This window comes from Macrobrachium nipponense, chromosome 29 (assembly GCF_015104395.2).
Source record: "Macrobrachium nipponense isolate FS-2020 chromosome 29, ASM1510439v2, whole genome shotgun sequence".
Taxonomy (NCBI): Eukaryota; Metazoa; Arthropoda; class Malacostraca; order Decapoda; family Palaemonidae; genus Macrobrachium; species Macrobrachium nipponense.
Window position 1 is genome coordinate 48,079,562 of NC_061092.1, and position 20,686 is coordinate 48,100,247.

At 37.5% G+C, this 20,686-nt stretch overlaps 1 protein-coding gene across 2 annotated transcripts in view; it reads left to right on the top strand.

Moving 5' to 3' along the window:
- LOC135206270 (histone demethylase UTY-like) overlaps window positions 1-20,686 on the top strand; it is a 265,727-nt gene that overhangs the window by 96,558 nt on the left and 148,483 nt on the right. For both annotated transcript variants that reach the window (XM_064237687.1, XM_064237688.1), the window contains exon 3: window positions 3,923-4,034. In XM_064237687.1, coding sequence (XP_064093757.1) covers window positions 3,923-4,034 — 112 coding nt within the window. The remainder of the gene's footprint in view (window positions 1-3,922; window positions 4,035-20,686) is intronic.

Consider the following 20,686-nt stretch of genomic DNA (forward strand, 5'->3'; position numbering starts at 1 on the left):
ACTGTATATATAGCGTTCAATCAAGTCATTGCTATCTAGCTCATCTTGTAGAACTAGCGTATGATTTGAATAATTATGTTTTTTACCCCAGAAATTTGGTGCACGTAATTTCTTTCGCAGCCGAGTTCTCTCCTTATGTATTGTGTAAAGTTGATAATCGAAAGTCTTCCGTTGTAAAAGACGGTTGTATTGTTTCAAGTCTGCCATTTTTTTTATTGTAATAATGTATGCCTCCTTTTCTGTGCTTACAGATCTCTCTCTTCTTGAATTCTGTTATTGTAATTCTTTTGCAAAAGTGTCGTCTGTGATGAAATTAAATTTGACGTCTAGTCCCTGGCATATCATTTCTAGACTTCTTGTTTGTGATTAGGTTAGGTACGAAGTTGTAACTCATGTTTGATATTATGTCTGGTATATTTATTAATGAGTCACCAATAAGTTTAACTCAAGAAAAGAACGATGGCAGCCTCTATCATTCTTCTGTTGATTCAGTAATGATACTGGTATGTGATGAAAAATTGACTCTGCAACACCTCCGATTTTTATTCTAAGAAGACAATTGCACAGCGCTTCATCCCTTCTTGAAGGGAAACAGATCTGAAAACGGCGAATACTGAAATAGGAAAGGAATCTTAGGGTGACCAGAGGGTACTGGTGCGGGACCGTCTTACGAATGTAAAAAAAAAAAAAAAAAAAAAAACAAAAAAAAAAAAAAAAAAAAAAAAAATCAAGGTCCAAATCCTACGTTTTATGACGACTACTTGGACGTCTCTATTTGGTCTTTGTTTGGTGTGTGTGTGTGTGTGTGTGTGTTTTTTTTTTTTTTTTTTTTTTTTTTTTTTTTTTTTTTCTTTTTTTTTTTTTTTTTTTTTTTTTTTTTTTTTTTTTTTTATTCTTGAATTTTTGAATATCGTCGCGCGATATTCAGCAACCAACTAAGAGTACATAGGCAGGCTAAGAAATACGAAGGCCTCCTTTTATTCTCGCATCTTATTCTTAAATTCACATCGAGAGAGAGAGAGAGAGAGAGAGAGAGAGAGAGAGAGAGAGAAGAGAGAATCTTGGTAAGAATACTCCTATGTTCAGTTTTCTATGAAATTATTGGGTGGTTGATGATCGTTCCGGATAGTTGCTCATGATGACGGGGGGATGAGTACGTTCGCCCTTTCCCTTTCTGCCAAATCGAAGACGTTTTCTTGTCATTTATGGATGATGAAAAGAACACGGCTCGAGCGTCTTTCTGGGGCGTTACCATACTTTGGTGGCGAAAATTAATGAACTCGTGTGGGAAACCTTTTTGAAGAAAACTTTCGTGTATAATTTCCCCAATGAGGACTTTTTAGACCTCGGGAGCGTGTTTCAAAGTTGTTTTCTTGTTAAGTTTATGGACGACGAAACGATTAGGCATGTAACGTTTTAAAAATTTCCTTACTGGTTGATGGATGACATTATTTCCTGTTGATTTGCTTGAGTGAGTAAGCTGCTTTAATTGATTATCACTATCAAAACGTTCATTAACTCAGTCTTAACTGTGGTTTTTCCACTTAATTTTCCGGAGATGTCATTCTTTTGTAGCATGCTTCTTAGCTCTGGCAGAAGGAACTAAAACTCGCTGGTTTAAGTCATTAAGAAATAAGACGTGGGTCTATTTGTATTCTGTTTTCTTCGTGATCCATTTCATCCTTGGCTAATCAGTAATAGATATCTGACTGTATTCTGCTCACTTCAGCTCTTGACGACCTTTAAATCTTTGAATATGTGTGAGATTTCTTAGCATGCATCCTCTTATGCTTTTGTTGGTATTTTCATTTTTGACGGTTGAAAGCCTCACTTTTGTGCCTGTCGTTGCAAAAAATACAATTATGGATTTCTTTTTACCATTATTATTATTATTATTATTATTATTATAATTATTATTATTAATCTTCATAATCATCATCATTAGCATCATCATCATCATGAATATGTTTTCCATAAAGAGAAGAAACAGTGTAACGTTTTGCCAATGTTATAGATACAGTAGCTTTTGAAGTTTTGTTGTAAACTGATTTATTTCTAAAACAGGGTCTAGTCTTGAAGTGCATGGGCCTTGAAAACATGCTTTGCGGGTGCCATAATCATGACTCGTATTCTGGTCTAGGTCGTTGCATTTGGCCGGAAGCGATTTCGGATTGAATGGAGTGTTTTGAATTGAAATGATGGTTGTTGCGCAGTCGTTGCTGTTGTTACTATAATATTTTACTACTATATGTTTCTTGAAATGGATAATATCCTGCGTGGTTTTAGAATGGTAAAGGAATACGCACATATAGGAGTCAACAACGTTCATAAACTCGCTACATGCACATTAGAGGAAGTGAAGAATGAACTTGTGAGCAGGTTCATGAAGGAGCCATAAGTGTTTGGCGTGTCTTTTACTGTAACCTCTCGCGACCTCATAAACCCTTTGTGGTTAGTGAAGGGCGACGGTCATGAACCCCTTCCTACATCCCGCACCCCTACCCCTCCCATCCCCTCACCGCCCTCAGTCCACTCCCATCAGAATGTGATCTTAACGTCATGATGATTACAGGAGTTCGTGTCTTTTTAAAGTAATGAGAAGCATGTCCTTAAACCAGCAAAGCTTTGATTTAAGTGGCCCCTCTTCCCCCTCCCCCCTTCCATTTTCCAACAGAACCCTCAAGGCCTGAAAGTTTATGAGTCGGTGTTTTTTCCCCTCCCATCTCCCTCCCCTCCTCCCTTCCTCCCTCCTCCCTCCCTCCTCCCTCCTCCCTTTATTAACAAGCCCCTCGAAACTTGAAAATTTTGAACGAGAAATGTTGGCCCTCTCCGTTGTCTCGTAAAAAACGAAAAAATATCGCAATTTCATATTAATGGCGAGGGCTCTTGTCTTCGATTCATGATTGTACATTCCGGTTGGTTGAAAATCTATATTTGTTCACTTACATGAGCACTGGTTAAGGTTTTCATTGTGTCATTTGCGAATTTTTGCTCATTATTATTAGATATTTTGGTTATTGAATTAGTTATTGACTTATTTTGAAAAGTAATCATCTTCGCTATGCTCAATCCATTTATTAGCTATATTCATTATGTGTTAGCTCGCTCACACAAATTTGAAGTCTTGAGACATCTCTTTACGTTGTTTCAGTGACCTTTAAATTGTGAAAAACGTTTCTGGTTTGTTTATAAATTCAGATCAGTAAAATTCTTCGTCATCTTGACGGTTATTACTGCATTCAGGCGCGTTGCTTTTAGGTGTCTTTAGATCGTCAGTTACTGCAGATTTTTCATTTTGCTTATTAGTATGAAATTTTGTCATTTGTTGTTCATGAGGATATTTTCTAAAAGACATTTTGGTCTCGCTGCTGTTACTACTCGTAAGTTCATTCTCAGTTTGTTAATTCTGTTGGAAAACATCCAATGATGCATTTTTATTGTATACTGTAAAATGTGTGGGTGTAGTATATATATATATATATATATATATATATATATATATAATATATTATAATATATATATATATATATATAATAATCTCTTGAAAGGAGACATCCTACTCAAAATTTTGACAGTAATTCCTGACACTTTCCTCTCATTGTTGAAGTAAGGCTCAACCTCCTGATCTGTTTGCATTCTTTTAGTTATGCGATTCGAGGGATTTGTTTTAGTTTCACGAGGAAAGGTGAGCCTATGAATATGTTTCGAATTGTGAGATGCAAAATATCACGCGTTTTTTAACAATTTTCGGGTCTCGATTAACTTTTGAACACTTCTTCATAGGTTATTTGTACTAGGTATCTTGATGCCGCACGTGTCGTGTTATTTTTTTTTGTCCGGTGGTTACCTGTGTTGACATAAAGTGCTGGTATATGTTTTTTTTCTTGCAAGACTAACGTATTTTCCTTCTCTTTTCGGCAGCCATGTCGGCATACCAGAAGTACTACAATCTGCGCCCCAACGACTACTGGAAGGATGCCACCTTCCTCTACGGGCAGGGACTCGTCTATTTCCATTTCAACGCCTTTCAGTGGTGAGTACCAAACTTTGAGTTGTTGACAGAGGTAGCATTTTATCCGCAGGCCAGCGGGGTTGGCAACCGTGCATTCTTGAGAAGCCCAGAACGCGCAGACAAAAAAAAAATATAATGGTAGTCATTATATATGATAATACACGGACGTGAGTTTTTCAGGAAGTTGTTCCCCTTGAAAAGGGAATGCCTAGAACGAAGAAGGTCTATAGTCGCCGTGCGATGCGCTTGCAGATTTCTTGGTGCTGAATGCATTTATGGTCACATTATTTTCAAGGCGTTGCCTGTCATGTTCATGTTGAGACTCGACCTTCTGTGTGGTGTTTGAGCATCCTTGGCGTATGTCATAACACTTGGTGCTATATGTTATGATGTCTGACTACAATGTTGCTATTTCAAAAGATTTTTTGGAGCTAGAATTTTTAGTTTTTACTGAATCTTGAACTTAACTATTACCAATGGTGGAATGCAAGAACATTTCACTCTTTTGTAATTATTATATATATGTGTGTGTGTGTGTGTGTGTGCGCGCGCGCGCGTGTGTATGTGTTCCAACGTAACTGAATTGCATTGAGCAATTTCAACCAAACTTGGTATACATACGATTTACTAAGACATCACCGGCTCCATAGGGGGTAGGAGGGGATGGCAATGGCTTCCCTGAAACGTAGACCAAGTAACAAATTAAGCTTTACGAACTTATAATACCTGATTTCGGTATACATATGACTTACTAACTGGAAAAGAATATTCTGGGGGTAAGACATCACTGGCATCAAAAAGGGGGTAGGTGTTGGGAAGAAGAGAGAGAGAGAGAGAGAGAGAGAGAGAGAGAGAGAGAGAGAGAGAGAGAGAAAGAGTTATATTGGTTGTCATTCAGTTATCCCAGGCAGGCTGGGTTGGTCAATTTGTATACTTATATATATATATATATATATATATATATATATATATATATACACACACACACTACACATACACACTTATAGTAGACAATACTAAATACCAGGTTATGTTCTGTATCGTCAGCGAAAAGCCTTAACTTAACTATCTTATTACCTTGCCTAAATAATTATGTTCAGTCCTGCTTCTAACCCCCACAGTCTCATTTAGTGCTTTATAACATCTATTTCTCCACATGATATTTTAACCGTAGAGTAACCATCACTAAGATCTTTGTTGGGTCATCTCTCTCGATTGCAGGACATTTCTTCACGATGTGACCATATCCTTGATAATAGCAGCAGACGGTGACGTGATATCAGTCTTTCATTTTATGTCCCCATCAGAATTTTATCCCATCATGATTATTTTAAATTAAACTGATTATCTGGAGTACGTTTTAGTATATCATGGTTTGTATTCCTTGCAGCTGACTTATCAAAGATACATGTAGTCAGGTTACTTGTGATATTTTGCATTTCCTAAAATCCTTAATGAAGGGCCATGTTAATGCTACATTGATGTCTGCGACCCAAATTTTTAACGACTTCTCCGTCTCTGGTGGACTTATACATCACTCATTTATTTCTGTTGTATCCATCGGCTGTGGTAAGGAAGGTTTTTGCTTACGTGGTGCATTTTGCAATTAGTTGATGAAGGATCATAGTAAAGGAACTTGTATTGTCTGTAGTCCTGTGCCCTCGTCCACTACATACATTCGACTGACATTCATTACTAAGTTCAAGAGAGGTTCACTGGATTTTTCGGGAAACGAACTGGTGGTTCTTGTTCTCACTAATTCATGGGGACGAGCCTGGCCCTTTTGCTGGTCGGGTAAGTCGGTAACCAGTGATCCACTGAACTGTGCCGTGTGTGTGTATACATACATACATACAAACATAGATACATACATACATACATATATATATATATATATATTGTGTGTGTGTGTGTGTGTAGTATAGCGAGAGAAAGGTGGCACCCATGAATGATCCATCTCGCCAATGTAACAGTGAGGTATGCCTCCATGGCGGACTATGTAAATATCCCCTTTGAATGCTCTCTTTTGATTCATGGTTGTGAGGGATATCCATTGTGAAGCGTAGAGTCATTTCATGCTTTATGGATGAATTGTCTGATGGAAGGAGCGAATGTCGTTCGCTTAAAGAGTCAGCCAGGTGTTTGCAGACCGGGAATGTTGTTGCCGCTTCTGCGCTCTTCTCCTGGTCCTCCTTTGCTTCCTCCTCCACCTCCTCTTCGTTCTCCACATCGTTTTCACATTGTATCCTTTATTCTTTCGCTACATTATCGGAGTATTTCGTTTCCCCTATCGTTTTCACATTGTCTCTTTTACTCTTTCGTTTCCTTATCCTAATATTTCTTTTTCCCTTTTGCTTCCTTGTCGCATTCTCTTTTTTTTTCTTCTTTCCATTTGTCCTTCTCTCCTCAGGTTCGTATTATTCTTCTTCCTGCTCATCCTTATCGAACTGTTCCATTTTATTTCTCTTCGTCGTTCTCCTCCTGTACTCTCTCTCTCTCTCTCTCTCTCTCTCTCTCTCTCATTTTCTCCGGTGCCCCCCTTTCCCCACTGTTTTCCTCCTGTTCCCCTGGCCTTTCTTATTCTCACTTGTTTCATCTCCTTCACAGATTTATCTCTCTCCTTTTGTTAGTATGGCCAGTTTCTTGTTCAAGTGATGGAGATTGGATTTGAAAGTAGGCTCGGGTTATTTAGTGAATAGAACGGCATTCGACCACCAGTGTTATGCGTTGGCTTGCCTTGTTGGTTTTGTTCTTCAGGTTATTCGTAGGTGTTAATACGCTGGTTGGAACCTGCATTCACTTATGCTGTGTATTCAAGCTTTGCTGACGCAAGAGTCTATTTGATTTGATTAACTTTATTTATTTATTTGTCTATTGCTTTACTACTGTATGCAGTTTTTCTTTGAAACCTTATGATAACCAGCTCATTCTGAGTTATAAGAAGAGTTTTAACTTTGTCATTATTCGTGATTTTTTTTATATTCGTATTTTAGGTGTCTGCTGTATAACACTGATGACAAATTTTGGTCTGAACATAAATGGTAAGCTTGTCAATGTTGATGGTAGAACTGTGAAGTAAGACCAGCCACTTTACACCTGTGCCTCAGATATCTCTGATAAGTCTCTCTCTCTCTCTCTCTCTCTCTCTCTCTCTCGTGTTAAGGGTGTGGAGATGGGGAAGGGGGGGGGGTGTTGGGTAGGTGTTGGGAGGTTAGGGGATTAGGTGGTGGGTGGGTAGGCTTGAAACAGGCGTTGGCTCCTTCCGCTTCCTCTCTTGGAAGGCGCTCATTGAACTTTCTGAATTCAACCCCCCTTCCCTCCTCCCCCTTCCTTATTTCTCTTTTCTTCAGTTTTTTTTTAATACCGTAGAATTATTTTTATACCTTCTCACTGTATTTGATCTTTTCATCTGTATTACTCTAGTATATACTTCCCTCCTCTTTTATTATTATTATTATTATTATTACCACTTCCCTTATTTCTTCAGTTCAATTATTTTTATTCTATAGGTACAGCATTGAATTATTTTTTCTTCTCCATTTTCCTCCACGTTATTATCAGTTTTCTAATTTCTTTCATTCCTTTAATTTCCTACAATTGTAATACATTTCATGTCTCACATCTCAGCAACAATTAGGTGTTGCATTCCTGTTTTTCCTTCTGTTTTTGTAGCTATGTATTTTTGTTCCATCATTGCTTCTATAATTAATTTTGTGTTTCTTTGATTCGCCATTTCTTTATTATCATGGTATTTTCTTGTATGTTTTTTTCTGGTTTTTGCGTTGTATTGCTGTTTATTCCTGTCCTCCATATTGTGATATATTCTGTGAGTTCTTCAGACTTAACAATATTGTATTGTTTCATGTTCAACCTTTGTTGTTAATTTTGCCTAAATTTTAATTCTGCAATTTTCTTGTTCTTTACTGCCCTCTTTATTAGAATAAAGTTTAGCATTGTTCTTATTCATGCAAAGTTTCATCATTTGAATGCTGTTCTTTCGCCTGCACCATGGTACAACAAACTCCCCCCCCATTTATTCCATTATTCATTTTTCAATGTTATGGTTTTCGTCGCCCCGGGCTTCCCTGCCATAAATAATTCTTTACCATTTCTTGTAGATCTTCCCATCAGCTTTCGTACCACTGCACTGTCTTTTCTTCCCTCACCTCCTTTATAGCTATTGATTTTCAGTTGTTTTGGTTTTCCTTCCCCCTCCATCTTGTTGTCACACTATTGCAATGTTTATTCTTATAAGTAACCTTAGTGTTTCTTTTACTCCTTTTTATTACAGTTGTGTCGTATTCTTCACTGTACTTCCGGTTAGAGTGAGCTGTTCAATTCTTTTACTCAAGTTTTTTTTTTATTGCTGTAGTATTGTTTTGTTGTCCCTCTCATTGTTTTTGTCTGTTCTGTCATTGTTGTATTCTCTCAGTTTCCTTGTGTTTTATCATTTTCATTTTCATCTTCGCCTTTTTGTCATTATTTTGCTTCTTTTCTTTTATGCCATTAGGTTCATTCTTGTACGTGTTCTTCCTTCTCCTTCCTCGTATTATTTTATTTTTTATTGCAATTTTTTCCTTGTTCTCACGCATTTTATACGTTGTTGTTGGTTTCTTGATTTTCTGTGTTTCAATGTTGTGGTTAATTTTAGGTTTATTTCTTATGACAAGCTAATTATTAATGGATACTCTCAAATGGTATCAATTATTTTAAATTATTTAAGTCTGAAGAGATTGACACAAGCCTTATTAATTTGTCTTAAAATTTAACTTGGTATGTTTCATCAGTCATTGATAATGTCGTTCATTTGCACGCCTTGTGCCTTACAGGAAATTCTCACCGTTTAATCAAAATACGATAACTATTTCGGTCAACAATATCCAGCAGAAAAAGTTGATCAGCACAAAAAATTTTTTTATGTGGTTTGAGTCATATAATGTCTCTCATATTCTTCATTGTACTATATTTTTGCAGACTGTCTTCCAGTAATTAGCTTTTGCTGAAGTACCTGTTTTCAACTTGAATAATAATTTTTATTTTTACTTAATCTCGCTTGGATTTTGTTACATTTATTTCATTATGATGTTGCATTTTGCTTCATATTCGTATTAAATGTTTCCTGTTTATATATATTTCGCAACTGTTTTATGTACCACATTTCTGCGTATTTCATTGGCATAAAGTATCATTGACTGGTTTGTCAGGAGTCTCGTAAATTATTGCCAATTCGTATGCCTGGATCATTACAAATTACTGAATCATGTTAGGGCTTAAACAAAAAACGTGACTCGTATGTGTTCCAATCCAAATTATCGGTGAATTTTAAGTCATGGTCTAAACCGTTGTATCATTGACTAGTATGTAAGGTTCAGAACCATAATATTATTGACTTGTATATGTTGTCAAAACCTAATTATCACTGACTCGTCATTGACTTGTATATATTGTCAGAACCTAATTATCACTGACTTGGTTGTCGGTGTCAGAACGAAGTTATCACAAAATCATATGTTAAGATTAAAACCAAATAACCAGGTCATTTATTTGGATGTCAGGGTCAAAATCTAATCATTACCAAGTCATGCTAATGTATCGGAGTCAAAATCAAATTACTATTTGTGCGTAAGTCATTATCAGAACCAGTTTATCTTTGATGTTTCTTTAGTAAGAATATAAACCAATCTATGAGTGAATCGTATGCCTGGTCAAATCGAATTTTCGTTGAATCTTACCTCAGGGTTCCAACAAAATTATAGCGGATTCGTATGGCAGCGTTATGAGTTAGCTCTGATTCAGATGTCAGAAGCCCGATAACTTTATCATTGCATTTTTATAGCAAGAGCCTTACAAAATTATCATTAACATGGATGTTGTGGTCACAGCATATCACTCGTATGTCAGGATCAGACAAAGTATTGCCATCTGAGTCAGAGTTACAGATCGGTACATTGCCGCGCATGTCAAGATCACCTCCAAAATATGGACTTTTATGTCGGGTGAAAACCAAGTTATCGCAGAGTCTGTATTCAAGATCAAACGATGTCGGCGCCAGTCAAGGATTGTTTTCCTGCTATCCTTATTAATGCCCGTCTAGACCCTTATGGGAGTTAACGGGAGTTTTTTTGGATGCATATACAGTAGACGGGCCCAAGGTCCAAAACAGGAAAGTCCCTCTCACTTCTCGTTTCGCTCCTGGGAAAGTAGGAAATGAATTTGAATTTGAAAGTAGTTTCAGTTTGTTACTGCTTTAGAATTTGATAGAAACAAAAAGAAATGATAGTTGTAGCATTTTTATTGTGTGGCAGGGCGACGCCCTTTCCTCGTCTTATCTTCATTGTTAGGACGGGATTTACCCAACCACCTTGAGGCCCGTTTAGAACTACCTATGGGCGTCTGCATAGTTTTTAGTCATGGCACTCGTCGACGCAGTTGCTAACGTTGCAGAAGTAAGAAAGTTGCAAAGTTGCTAGGTTAAATGCCTCTGACGCTGTATAAAGAAATAGGGGTGTATCCTTTTTATGAGTATTGATACGCCCACAGCATTTCATTTTCTGTTGGGTATGCGGTAAGAGGAGCTTTATTCTCAGGGCCGATTAAAAAGAGAAAAGGTTGACGGGAAAATAAATAAATGAATAATGTGACGCCTAGCCTCTCCATAAACAAACTGCCTCTCGTTCGCGCTCAGAAGTATGAAAAAAAGAGAAGGAACCTCCCACCCCCCAAAAAATATTGAAGAAAATTTAGGAAGTTGTAGGGGAATGCTTTCATTATTATTAAAACCTTTGTTAAATCTTGGCTCGTGGATGTGAACATTTGCCTTTGGAAATGTTTAAGGAACAAGCATCTTGGGCAGAAGACCTGAGACGTCAGTGTCTTGTCTTGTGGCGAGTCATGTAACTCACGTTCTCAAGTGGCGTGAATTTGAAGTTCGTAAGCGGAGTCATGTGTTACTTTTTGGAGAGTCATGGCACCCGTGCAGGACCAAAGAAGATGCCAATAAAACGGTACTGAGAGTAAGTATGGTTGGCGTTTTTCTGTCACTGAGCCTTTCTCTCTGCGGACGTTGTTACCGCCTCAAGGATTTCAGCTTGCCAGTTTTGGGGGTCGTAGGTTGCGGCCAGCTGGTCCAAGCTGCGTCTTCCATATCAGCCCTCCTCCTACCCCCACCCTTGGAGAACCATCAAAGCTCCAGCAATCTGTCTTGTCTTGAGGCATAAAAACGGATGCCCAAATGTGATTTTAAATGACGCCACGTTTTTTATGCTAACGAGACATAAAACTTGACTCAGCCAAATGTTGTTTTTGCGTACAATATAATTCTAATGATCTTAACTTCACATTGAATTGAATGGTACAAGTATCGTCATCGTGATTTTATGTGGGAAATACAATGTTATTGACGATTCTTTATTGTTATTATGATAGGAACTTTCATTTTATGTACAGTGAAACCTAATGGTATTCGCCTGATTTTATACTTAGAATTTTTTTTTTAGTAATCTCGATGAGGTTGATATTTACCTCGGACAAAATGTTATGGGTTTTTTTCGGTTTGTATGTGTGTATATACTTACTATTAGTCTGGCTGGCTGCTTTTCATTGAGCAAGATTTCGAAACAAGTTGTAACTTGATTTTCATTCAGGTTTTAACAAAGTCGCGTGACTGACAACAAAGTTATGAGACTTTGGGAGAGATCTGGACGAGCTTTTTTGAAACGTGAAATGTTTTAGCTGCATTTACAAAATGTTTCAGTTTCACTCATCCTTTTTCGTTCCGAGCTCCAATTTTGTACGAGAATTTCTTCCCCATAAATAGTTATATTGAAGTGTTTATTTTGAAACCACTCTTGATCCTTTTTCAGAGAAGGGGACTATGTTATGTTTTGGATGAAATGCATTAATAAGTTCCAATTGAGTGAATAGCGTCAGTGAACTTACCTGTAAACAAATGACGTTAGTAAAGTCACATTAAGTGGATGAAAGCTGATATCAGATCTCATTTCATTCAGTAAGTTTAGTGAACTACATTAAAATAGAGTTCATATGAATGAAGTACACCAGTAAGGTTCATTTTTAGGAATTATTAAGAGCTGTTGGATTAATGACACCTGTGAGGTTCTGTAAAATGAATAACGTCAGTGATTAATGTCTCATAATACCAGTGAATGAGATCCTCTCTGTTGAGTTCACCAGTGAAATGAGGCCCCTTTGAATGAATTAGTATATATATGAATGCACACTGAACCTTCTAGTATTTGATATTTTGTGCTTTTGCTACAAAACAAACAATTTTGCTGCTTCTTTGTAATGCGTCACTGCTATAGAATGTGTGTGAAGCAGACAAAATAAGCTACGAATTTACCATTTGGTATTGGTGTCTTATGTGAACCATACGAAATGGTGCGCAAGGGCACCACCATCTCTAGGCCGGCGGAGATAAAGCTCACCTGTTTCATCAGCGCCTCGATGTGGTTGGCCCTCATCCTTTACGTAAGGCCGTCGGTTCAAAAGGGGTTTTCCTTCATCGTTGTCGAGTTCTTGCGAAATGTCGTCGTAGGTTTTTATCAGGAACCCTCCCCCCCCCCCCCCCCTCCCCCCTTCCCTTCCCTCTTCTGCTGCTTCCTTTTCACCTCATCCTGGTTTTCTCTCTTTTCTTTTGCTCATCTTTTTATTTAGCATTTTGTATCACCCTTCGTGTATTCTCCCTTTTCGATAACTTTTTCATTCCACATTTTCCTGATACCTTCCCGTTCCATTTTCCAAGTTCTCCTCCTCCCTATAGTTGTGATTTTTTAAATCCCTTTTCGCCTTCAGGGAGTAATGATATCACATTACTTCTCTCTCTCTCTCTCTCTCATTTTTGTAGTCACTAGAGGAAACGTCGAAAAGAAGCCCAAGAACGTACATCATAGCTTTGGGTTACTCATAAGAATTCAATATATATATATATATATATATATATATATATATATATATATATATATATATATATATATATATATATATATATATATACAGTGCTTATAGGAAGCATTGTAATTTATGCACATTTTCCTGAATAGTTTCTTACCTCATAGTTATAACTTTTATGAAATAATATTTGTGAGGCTGGTGTTAGAGAAGAGAACCAGAATATGTTTTGAAAGATCAGTTGAGTTACAAGACAGCTCTCCTATTATTTTTTCGTAAAATTATTATGAGAATGATGCAAGTTTTCCATTCAGTTGGTTTTGTTTTGATGGAAGAATAAACGTGTTAGTGAATGGAAGGTCTCTCTCTCTCTCTCTCTCTCTCTCTCTCTCTCAAGAGGATGCTCAGTGGAGTAAGCGAATTAACTGTTTTTATCTGTTTTTAAATAGTGTGTCTAGTGAGGAAGCCGTTGAAATCTGTTTTTTTGAAGTTTTTGGAATGGGTGTGTGCTGGTGTAGTTAATTGGAGTGTTTGAGATGTAAGTGACAACATACATGGGCGTGACTTGATCTACCTTCACCTATAGACACCGGCCATCACCACTACCTTTTAGGTGGTGGTACTGGTCTGGAGTCTTCCTCCTCTTACTGGTCTGTCTTCTTTTTCGTCTGACTAGTCTGCCCACTTGCTCCTCACCCTTCTAGCTCGTTTTTCTTCCTCTTCTCTTCAGTAGTCTTTTGTCTTCCTCCTCCTCCTCCTCCTCCTCGTAATCATCATCGTCGTCGTCATCGCCACTTACCTCCGAATGGCCTCCTGATGTGGGACACCGTGATGTCTGCCCCGGGTAATCTTGGCATGATGGGGCTATCCCGTGCCCATCCTCTCTGGATGGTCTGAGAGTGTCTCTTTTGCCCTCTCATTCCTCCCCTAATCACTCCTCGTTCTTGTTTGGACATGAATATGAGAGAGAGAGAGAGAGAGAGAGAGAGAGAGAGGATTAAATTTTGTTTAGATAAATAAAATCTGAAACAAACGAGATACTAATATATTTGTCAGCTATTTCTGTATGGCTATTTAAACTTGAATGAGTTAATATTTTATGAATTGTTATGTGGGTTCACTTGCCAGTAGTTTTCTTGCTGTTACATGATTTACAAAATTTTGCGAACCTATTCTTAATATTGAAAATAAAAAAAGGAATTACCTGTGTATGGTTCCTAGTAAGAAATCACTATAGAGCATGAAAAATATGTAGTAGAATGCTTTAAAAACACACACACACACAGGAATTAGCAGGAATTCTTGATACTTAGCAAAGCACTGTGAGATAAATTATGTTAGGAGCCACAATACACGGCAGCAAGTTACCGTTTCATTACTTTGATAGCCGAATAAGGGATGAACCTCCTTTGCAAAGAACTACTACCACCTTAGGATCCACTCTATGCCTGTATGAGAGCTCCTCACCATCAATTGAACCACCCTTACTATGCTACAATAATCACATCTGCACATGTCGAACAATCTGTCAAGAGATTTTAGTGAACACATTGTATGTAAAGAAACATGTAATTTGCTACTTGTCCACCTGTCCATTTATTTATTGTGCTTAGTCGACACCAACCTTTCATGCAGACAACTGTCATAGGCTTAAACGTACCACGGACTACAAAACTTTTAGCATTTGGTCAACTCCACATACAATTATGCCTATTTACGGGCTGCTCTTTGAGCAAGAGCCCGTTTTGGCATAAGGCCAACTTCATCTCAAACAACAACAAGCCTCGCCATTTACAATTTGCCTTTATAGTTCGAATGGATAGGCAAATAAATAAATAAATAAATAAATAAATAAATAAATAAATAAAATTGAGTGTGAAACCCGTAGAATACGTAGACCTCTACTGACCCCCATACGTCTTGGCTCACTTAAGCCTTGGTATGATGTGAATCTGACGTGCTACACACACACACACACACACACACACACTTAATGATACATCTATGTTAACCAGGTGACAAATTTGGGTATCATATTATGATTATGAAATGTCGCATCTGTCAGTCTGTATGTAGCTATACATTTATCAATATATTTATGTATATATATTATATATACTTACACCTTATTGTCATTTTTGTCGTATGCTATCCCAAATAAAGATATGAATATATAATTCGTTCTGCTTCACATAGCTGTTTGAAAATTGTAGCATGATTATGAAATATAGTTTAAAAAGTTTGACGGAAATCCTAATTTTCGCTTTAAATACTGTATGGAAAATTTGGTATATATGTGAAATGCTGTGAACTTGCCTCCGGTCGCAATACTGCAGAAAATTTGGTGCGAGCTCAAAAGGCGCCTTAACCTAGCATACTGTCTTAAATGAAGTGCAATTTTGAAATACTGAGGAAAAAATGTAGTGTAGGTGGAATTGGTTACGACGCGATGGTGAGGATAGGTCTGTTTTAGTTCTAATAAATGTCTGAATTCGACAGGCATATTGGCGATAGTCATGTAGCTATCCCTCTCGTGGTCATGTCGGCAACATGAACTCGTTCTGTTACTCTGGATTCTACAACGGCCATTTGGATCTAAGGCTTTGTGGTGGCAAGCGTATCCAAAAAGTATGAAGAATTTACGAAGTGAAGAAGGCATTGCGGTTATTACAATTGCGTATCTTTCTGGTAAAAAGTAACCAGTAGGTTTATATATATATATATATATATATATATATATATTATATATATATATATATATATATATACTCTGTGTGTGTTTATATATATATATATATATATATATATATATATATATATAATATATATGGGAGGGTGTGCGTCTGTAGAATTGTCAGATGACTCCTGATGTATACCGGAATTCTAGAAGTGAACTGTACTTCTGGAACGCGGTTTAAAAACTTGAATGGGAGTATATATATGTATATATATATATATATGTGTGTGTGTGTGTGTGTGTGTGTGTGTGTGTGTAATGTAGCACGAAAGGAACACGTACTTGAGAATATTCTACATACATTTTCAAGCACTGTGTGAACTTGAAAATGTAGAATAAATTACGAAAATACTTGTTCAAGTCCCCAGTTTCACTTCCCTTTTTACAGTGGATTTAAGGGTATATGTATGTGTACGTGTATGTATTATATATATATATATATATATATATATATATATATATATATATATATATATATATATATATAGAATCAATCACATCTTGTGAAGCTTGTGAGAGGGTGAAGTGGAAGAATCGACCTCAAGAGAATGTTGATGGTATGCTGCCTGGCACCGCATCCTAGGATGAGGTGGGCGCGCCAAAAGAGTGGAAGTCAGCTAGTCTGAGTCTGGGGTAACTACCCCTTGGGTTATCACTCAGGAGGGTCATGGCATTTGTTTGCGTCTTTCGTAGCTGCAGGGGATATTTATGTGGGCTCCATCTTCATCTCAAGCGCTTTGCATTAATACATGACATCCTTGTATTAATGCGCCGCATTTACCGTGCATTGCCTTTTGAGAGATGATCGAACTCCAGTCACGTCTTCCTCAGCTGCCGTTGCGAAAGGGTATTTATTTTTTAGCCGGGCTGCTAAAAGCATTACACTGTTTGCCTTGGGTATGACTCTCTTGGCTCTGAGTATGACTCTCGCATGCTTTCGAGCGACATTCTTGGGGAGGTGATTGGAAGTTTGCATAGAGAGTGTTTGTGGAAGGGAGTGATAGGGGGAGGGGGTCCCCCAATAAAAACCAGTGGTGCAAATTGATTCCGCGTCTCATTTTCGTTCTTTTCCCATTGTGTTTAGCCCGTGGCAGAAGGTGGTGTACGTGCGGTCTGTCCTTTCTCCCAGGCACTGGCCACCAACGGGCTTCGGCCGGGGTTGAGTGGTTGGGCTGTTCATGTGGGTGAGTGTGGGGGGGGGGGGGTGACAGGTATCTCGTAGAGACGCAGATAAATTTTACGATTTTTTGTGGAACGCGGTTTGGCTGACTTTGTTTCTTAATGATTTGCTTTGTGGGGTTGGTTAATAGCTTGCCTATCCGTCATTTAGCCCACATTAAGGGGGTTGAAGTGTAGTGCTCTGTATTATGCTTCGAGGATAAATTTTCGGCTCTCACTTTGTGGAATTGGTTAATGGTGATGTCAAGGCGCGTCTCTGGACTCATTTCTTCTTCTTCTTCTTCTTCTTCTTCTTCTTCTTCTTCTTCTTCTTCCAAGAATAGTTCGATCTTCTCCTAGGGACAGCTACCCTCAGTGTGCCTTCCTCATAAATTGTCATCGCATTGTCCGTGTTGACATCCCAAACCGATTTTCTCTCGAAGTGCAAGGCTTCCAACATCGCATTTTATTTAGTTATTTTTTCTCAATGAAGTTATGGATGCGTCTTTTACTTCAGTAGATTTGTCTTTATTATTTTCCACAGAATGACGTTGTCCTTGTTTTCCATTATGTTTGTAATTGTTTTGATAGTATTACTTTTCAATAGTTCATGAAGCTGTCGATGTTCCTATTCTTAACTGGTAGAAATGATTGTCCATGTTCGTTTTCTTTGTCGGTGCTTTGTTTTGTTCATTTTGTTCCAAGAACGGAGATGCTGGGCTTTATTTTCTTCTGTGAATGAAGGTATTGTCCTTGGTTACTTCCTCAAGGAACTGGACTATGTGGGGCTTATGTTTTGTTATTTGATTTTGTTTATCTATGATGTGTAGTTACTGTGCCTGTATTAGGTGTTTTGTCAAAATATATTCACTTATATGCCTAGTGGTATGATGGCTATCACTTAAGGACGGAACTCATACCAACTGTGTGTCTGCTACCACTACTACTATCACTATTATTAGTAGTTATATTTATAGTAAGGATCTCTAATATATACATACATACATATATATATATATATATATATATATATATATATATATATATGTATATATGTATATAAAATAAAGTATAAAATGCCCAATTAAAACCTGGTTTAAAGCTAAGTAGTATATAGTCCTTAGCTTTAAACCAGCGTGTTTTACAGGGCCTTTTATATTTGAGACGTACCCGTATTAAACTGAAGAATTTATATATATATATATATATATATATATATATATATATATATATATATATATATATATCGATTTTAAGGATCTCAAAATACTGTTTAGTGGACTTCGGAGAAAAGCAACGCAGATTTCATTTCAAAATTATTACTATTGTTGAAATCTTTGTGCGGAAAACCTTTACAACTTTAGTGGCAACATACACCAGTACTGAAGGCTCATGAACAGCGCGTCGAAAACACTTCCCATCTCTTTAAGAACTTTTCAGTTAATTAAGAATGAAATTGCAATAAAAACAAAACTGAAGTATGTGTCTGTTAAATCCTATGTCAGCCATATATTTTTATATTGGGCAAACTGGAAAATCATTGGATAGAATAAAACAGCAAAAAAAATGTATAAGATATGCACAAGAGAAAAAGGCCTTTTCTGTCATGTTAGCGGTAATAATCTTGCCATCATTTGGAGAGGGTCTCAAGGTACTTTATTCCAGTAATGTATTGGAACGAAAATAGAAATAGAATCCAGTTTTATTTAAGAGCTTTTGGGAGGACATGAATAGCATTCGGGGAATGTATAACTCGATCCATTAGTTTTAGATGTGTTCCAAATACATAAATTTTAAGGAGTTAGTTCACCCAAGCCTACAGCAAAAGTGTGAGCTCACCCGCATAGTTAAATGAAATTTGTAAATGGAGCACTGACCTCAGGCGCTAGTGAATTTACTGCACCTCTCTCTCATGAATAGTTTTTCTAACCGTCTGTGCTCATTTATAACGTCATTAACGTATAAATTATAAATTTATACCACTTATGTGTTAATCCTTTTGAAGATGGGTAAAATGAGACACTAGCTATAGTATATCTTGATCAGTTTTGCCTTTAGTTTTCAAAGATATCTTCAAAAGGACCAATACATATTAGTATAAATTGACAGTTCACAAATGTATAGTCATAATGATCAGATGTATTTTTAGTAGATTTAGAGTGACAAGGACCATACGGTTATTTAAATATACAGGCTGCAGATTTTTGTCGATAGCATGCGTTGAAGCAAGGATGAGGAGTGGATGTTGGGGAGGGAGCGGAGGAATATAAAGGGGTTGCCCCTGAACAGCTCCTGCGGGTGCCATCGGAATATCCTGTTAACACAGGAGCAGGAGCAGGAGCAGCAGCTACTGCAGTAACAGCCACGCCTGCCGAAGGGTTTTTGGTGTGCCCGCTTTGAGTAGTAACTGTACTCTTGAAAATATCTCCTTTTTCCTATCTGGCGCCTCATCCATTTGCTCATTAGCGCGTTCCCTGAAGAGCCAACCGTCCGTAAGTCTTCTTCTTTTCTCCTCCTTTCTTTCTTGATCCCTCGCAGGTCCGATCTTATAAAAGTTGCTGGGTCAAGTTGTCCAGTGTCCTGCGGGTGAGGGGTAATCACCGAAGCATTGCGAAGGAGGAGGAGGCTGGAGCTGGTGAAGTCTTCAGGCCTTCGAGGCGAGATGACCGGTGCTGGTCGTTTCGAAATTGAGGATCCTTTAGGTGTTAACTGATGTTCACAGGAGGTTAGGGGTGGGGTGCTGCTTTGGATGGTTGGGGTAGGGACGAATCGAAGGGGGTCCTGTTGTTAATGCATTGAACGCGGAAGTACTGCTCTGTTCCAACCCCCCCCCCTAACAACTTGAAACTCGCCCGTCACTGTTGGTTCCCCTCCAGGACAGTTGAGCGTTAGGACTCTGGTCCCACCTGAAGGGGAACATTAAAAAAAAAACTTATAAAAAGAATTCCATTGGAAGCTGTTGAACTCCTGAATGCACGAGAGTTGGTAAGATTTGTGCCTCGTTGAGACGTTAATTTAATGTTTTTTTTTTTCTTTCTTTCTTTTTATGTAGTTGGGTTTGAAGGAATGGAGCCACTTCTGGCCTCTGTGGTATGTATCGGTTCTCCGCTCTGGCGCAAAACTCTGGGTCTGCCCAAGATAAAGGAGGACTTAAAATGTTTGCACTTTACAAATTCTTTCAAGTTAATTCTTGTAACATGAAAATGTGTCAAATAACACGGAAGCGCTTTTGTATTTTTTTTCCTGTCTTCTCAGTGGGATTTATTTTCACATGCAATTGAGTAACATAAAACTATATATATATATATATATATATATATATATATATATATATATATATATATACTGCTGCATAGTCACACCTAATACTCATACATACACGCACATATATATATATATATATATATATATATATAGATATATATATATATGTGTGTGTTGTGTGTGTGGTGTGTGTGTGTGTGTGTGTGTGTGTGTGTGTGTGTTTTATAGACAAGACACTTAATGATGGAGAGGTGTAGCTCAGAAAAAAAAGGGACAACTGAGTTTTTAATTCAGAAAAAGGGATAAAATGAGTTTGTAATCTAGTTCATTTATATTTTTTAAGGTTTTTTCTTTTTCAGTGCCTCGCGTATTGTAGTGGCTTTTGACAATGATGTTATTATTTAACTAAGTGATGCCGTAGGGCATTGCAGTATTCTGAAGCAGCAGTGAATCAAAAGGGTTGGATATAGTTGTGTTTTGAGCGGAGTATTTTCATGCAAATGCTTCTTTACAGTTATTTCGTGCAGTAATCGGATACTAAGCAGATGAAGCAGAATAGGAATAATTTCTTGAGATCAGTTATGTGGTGGTCTATGTCACAGCT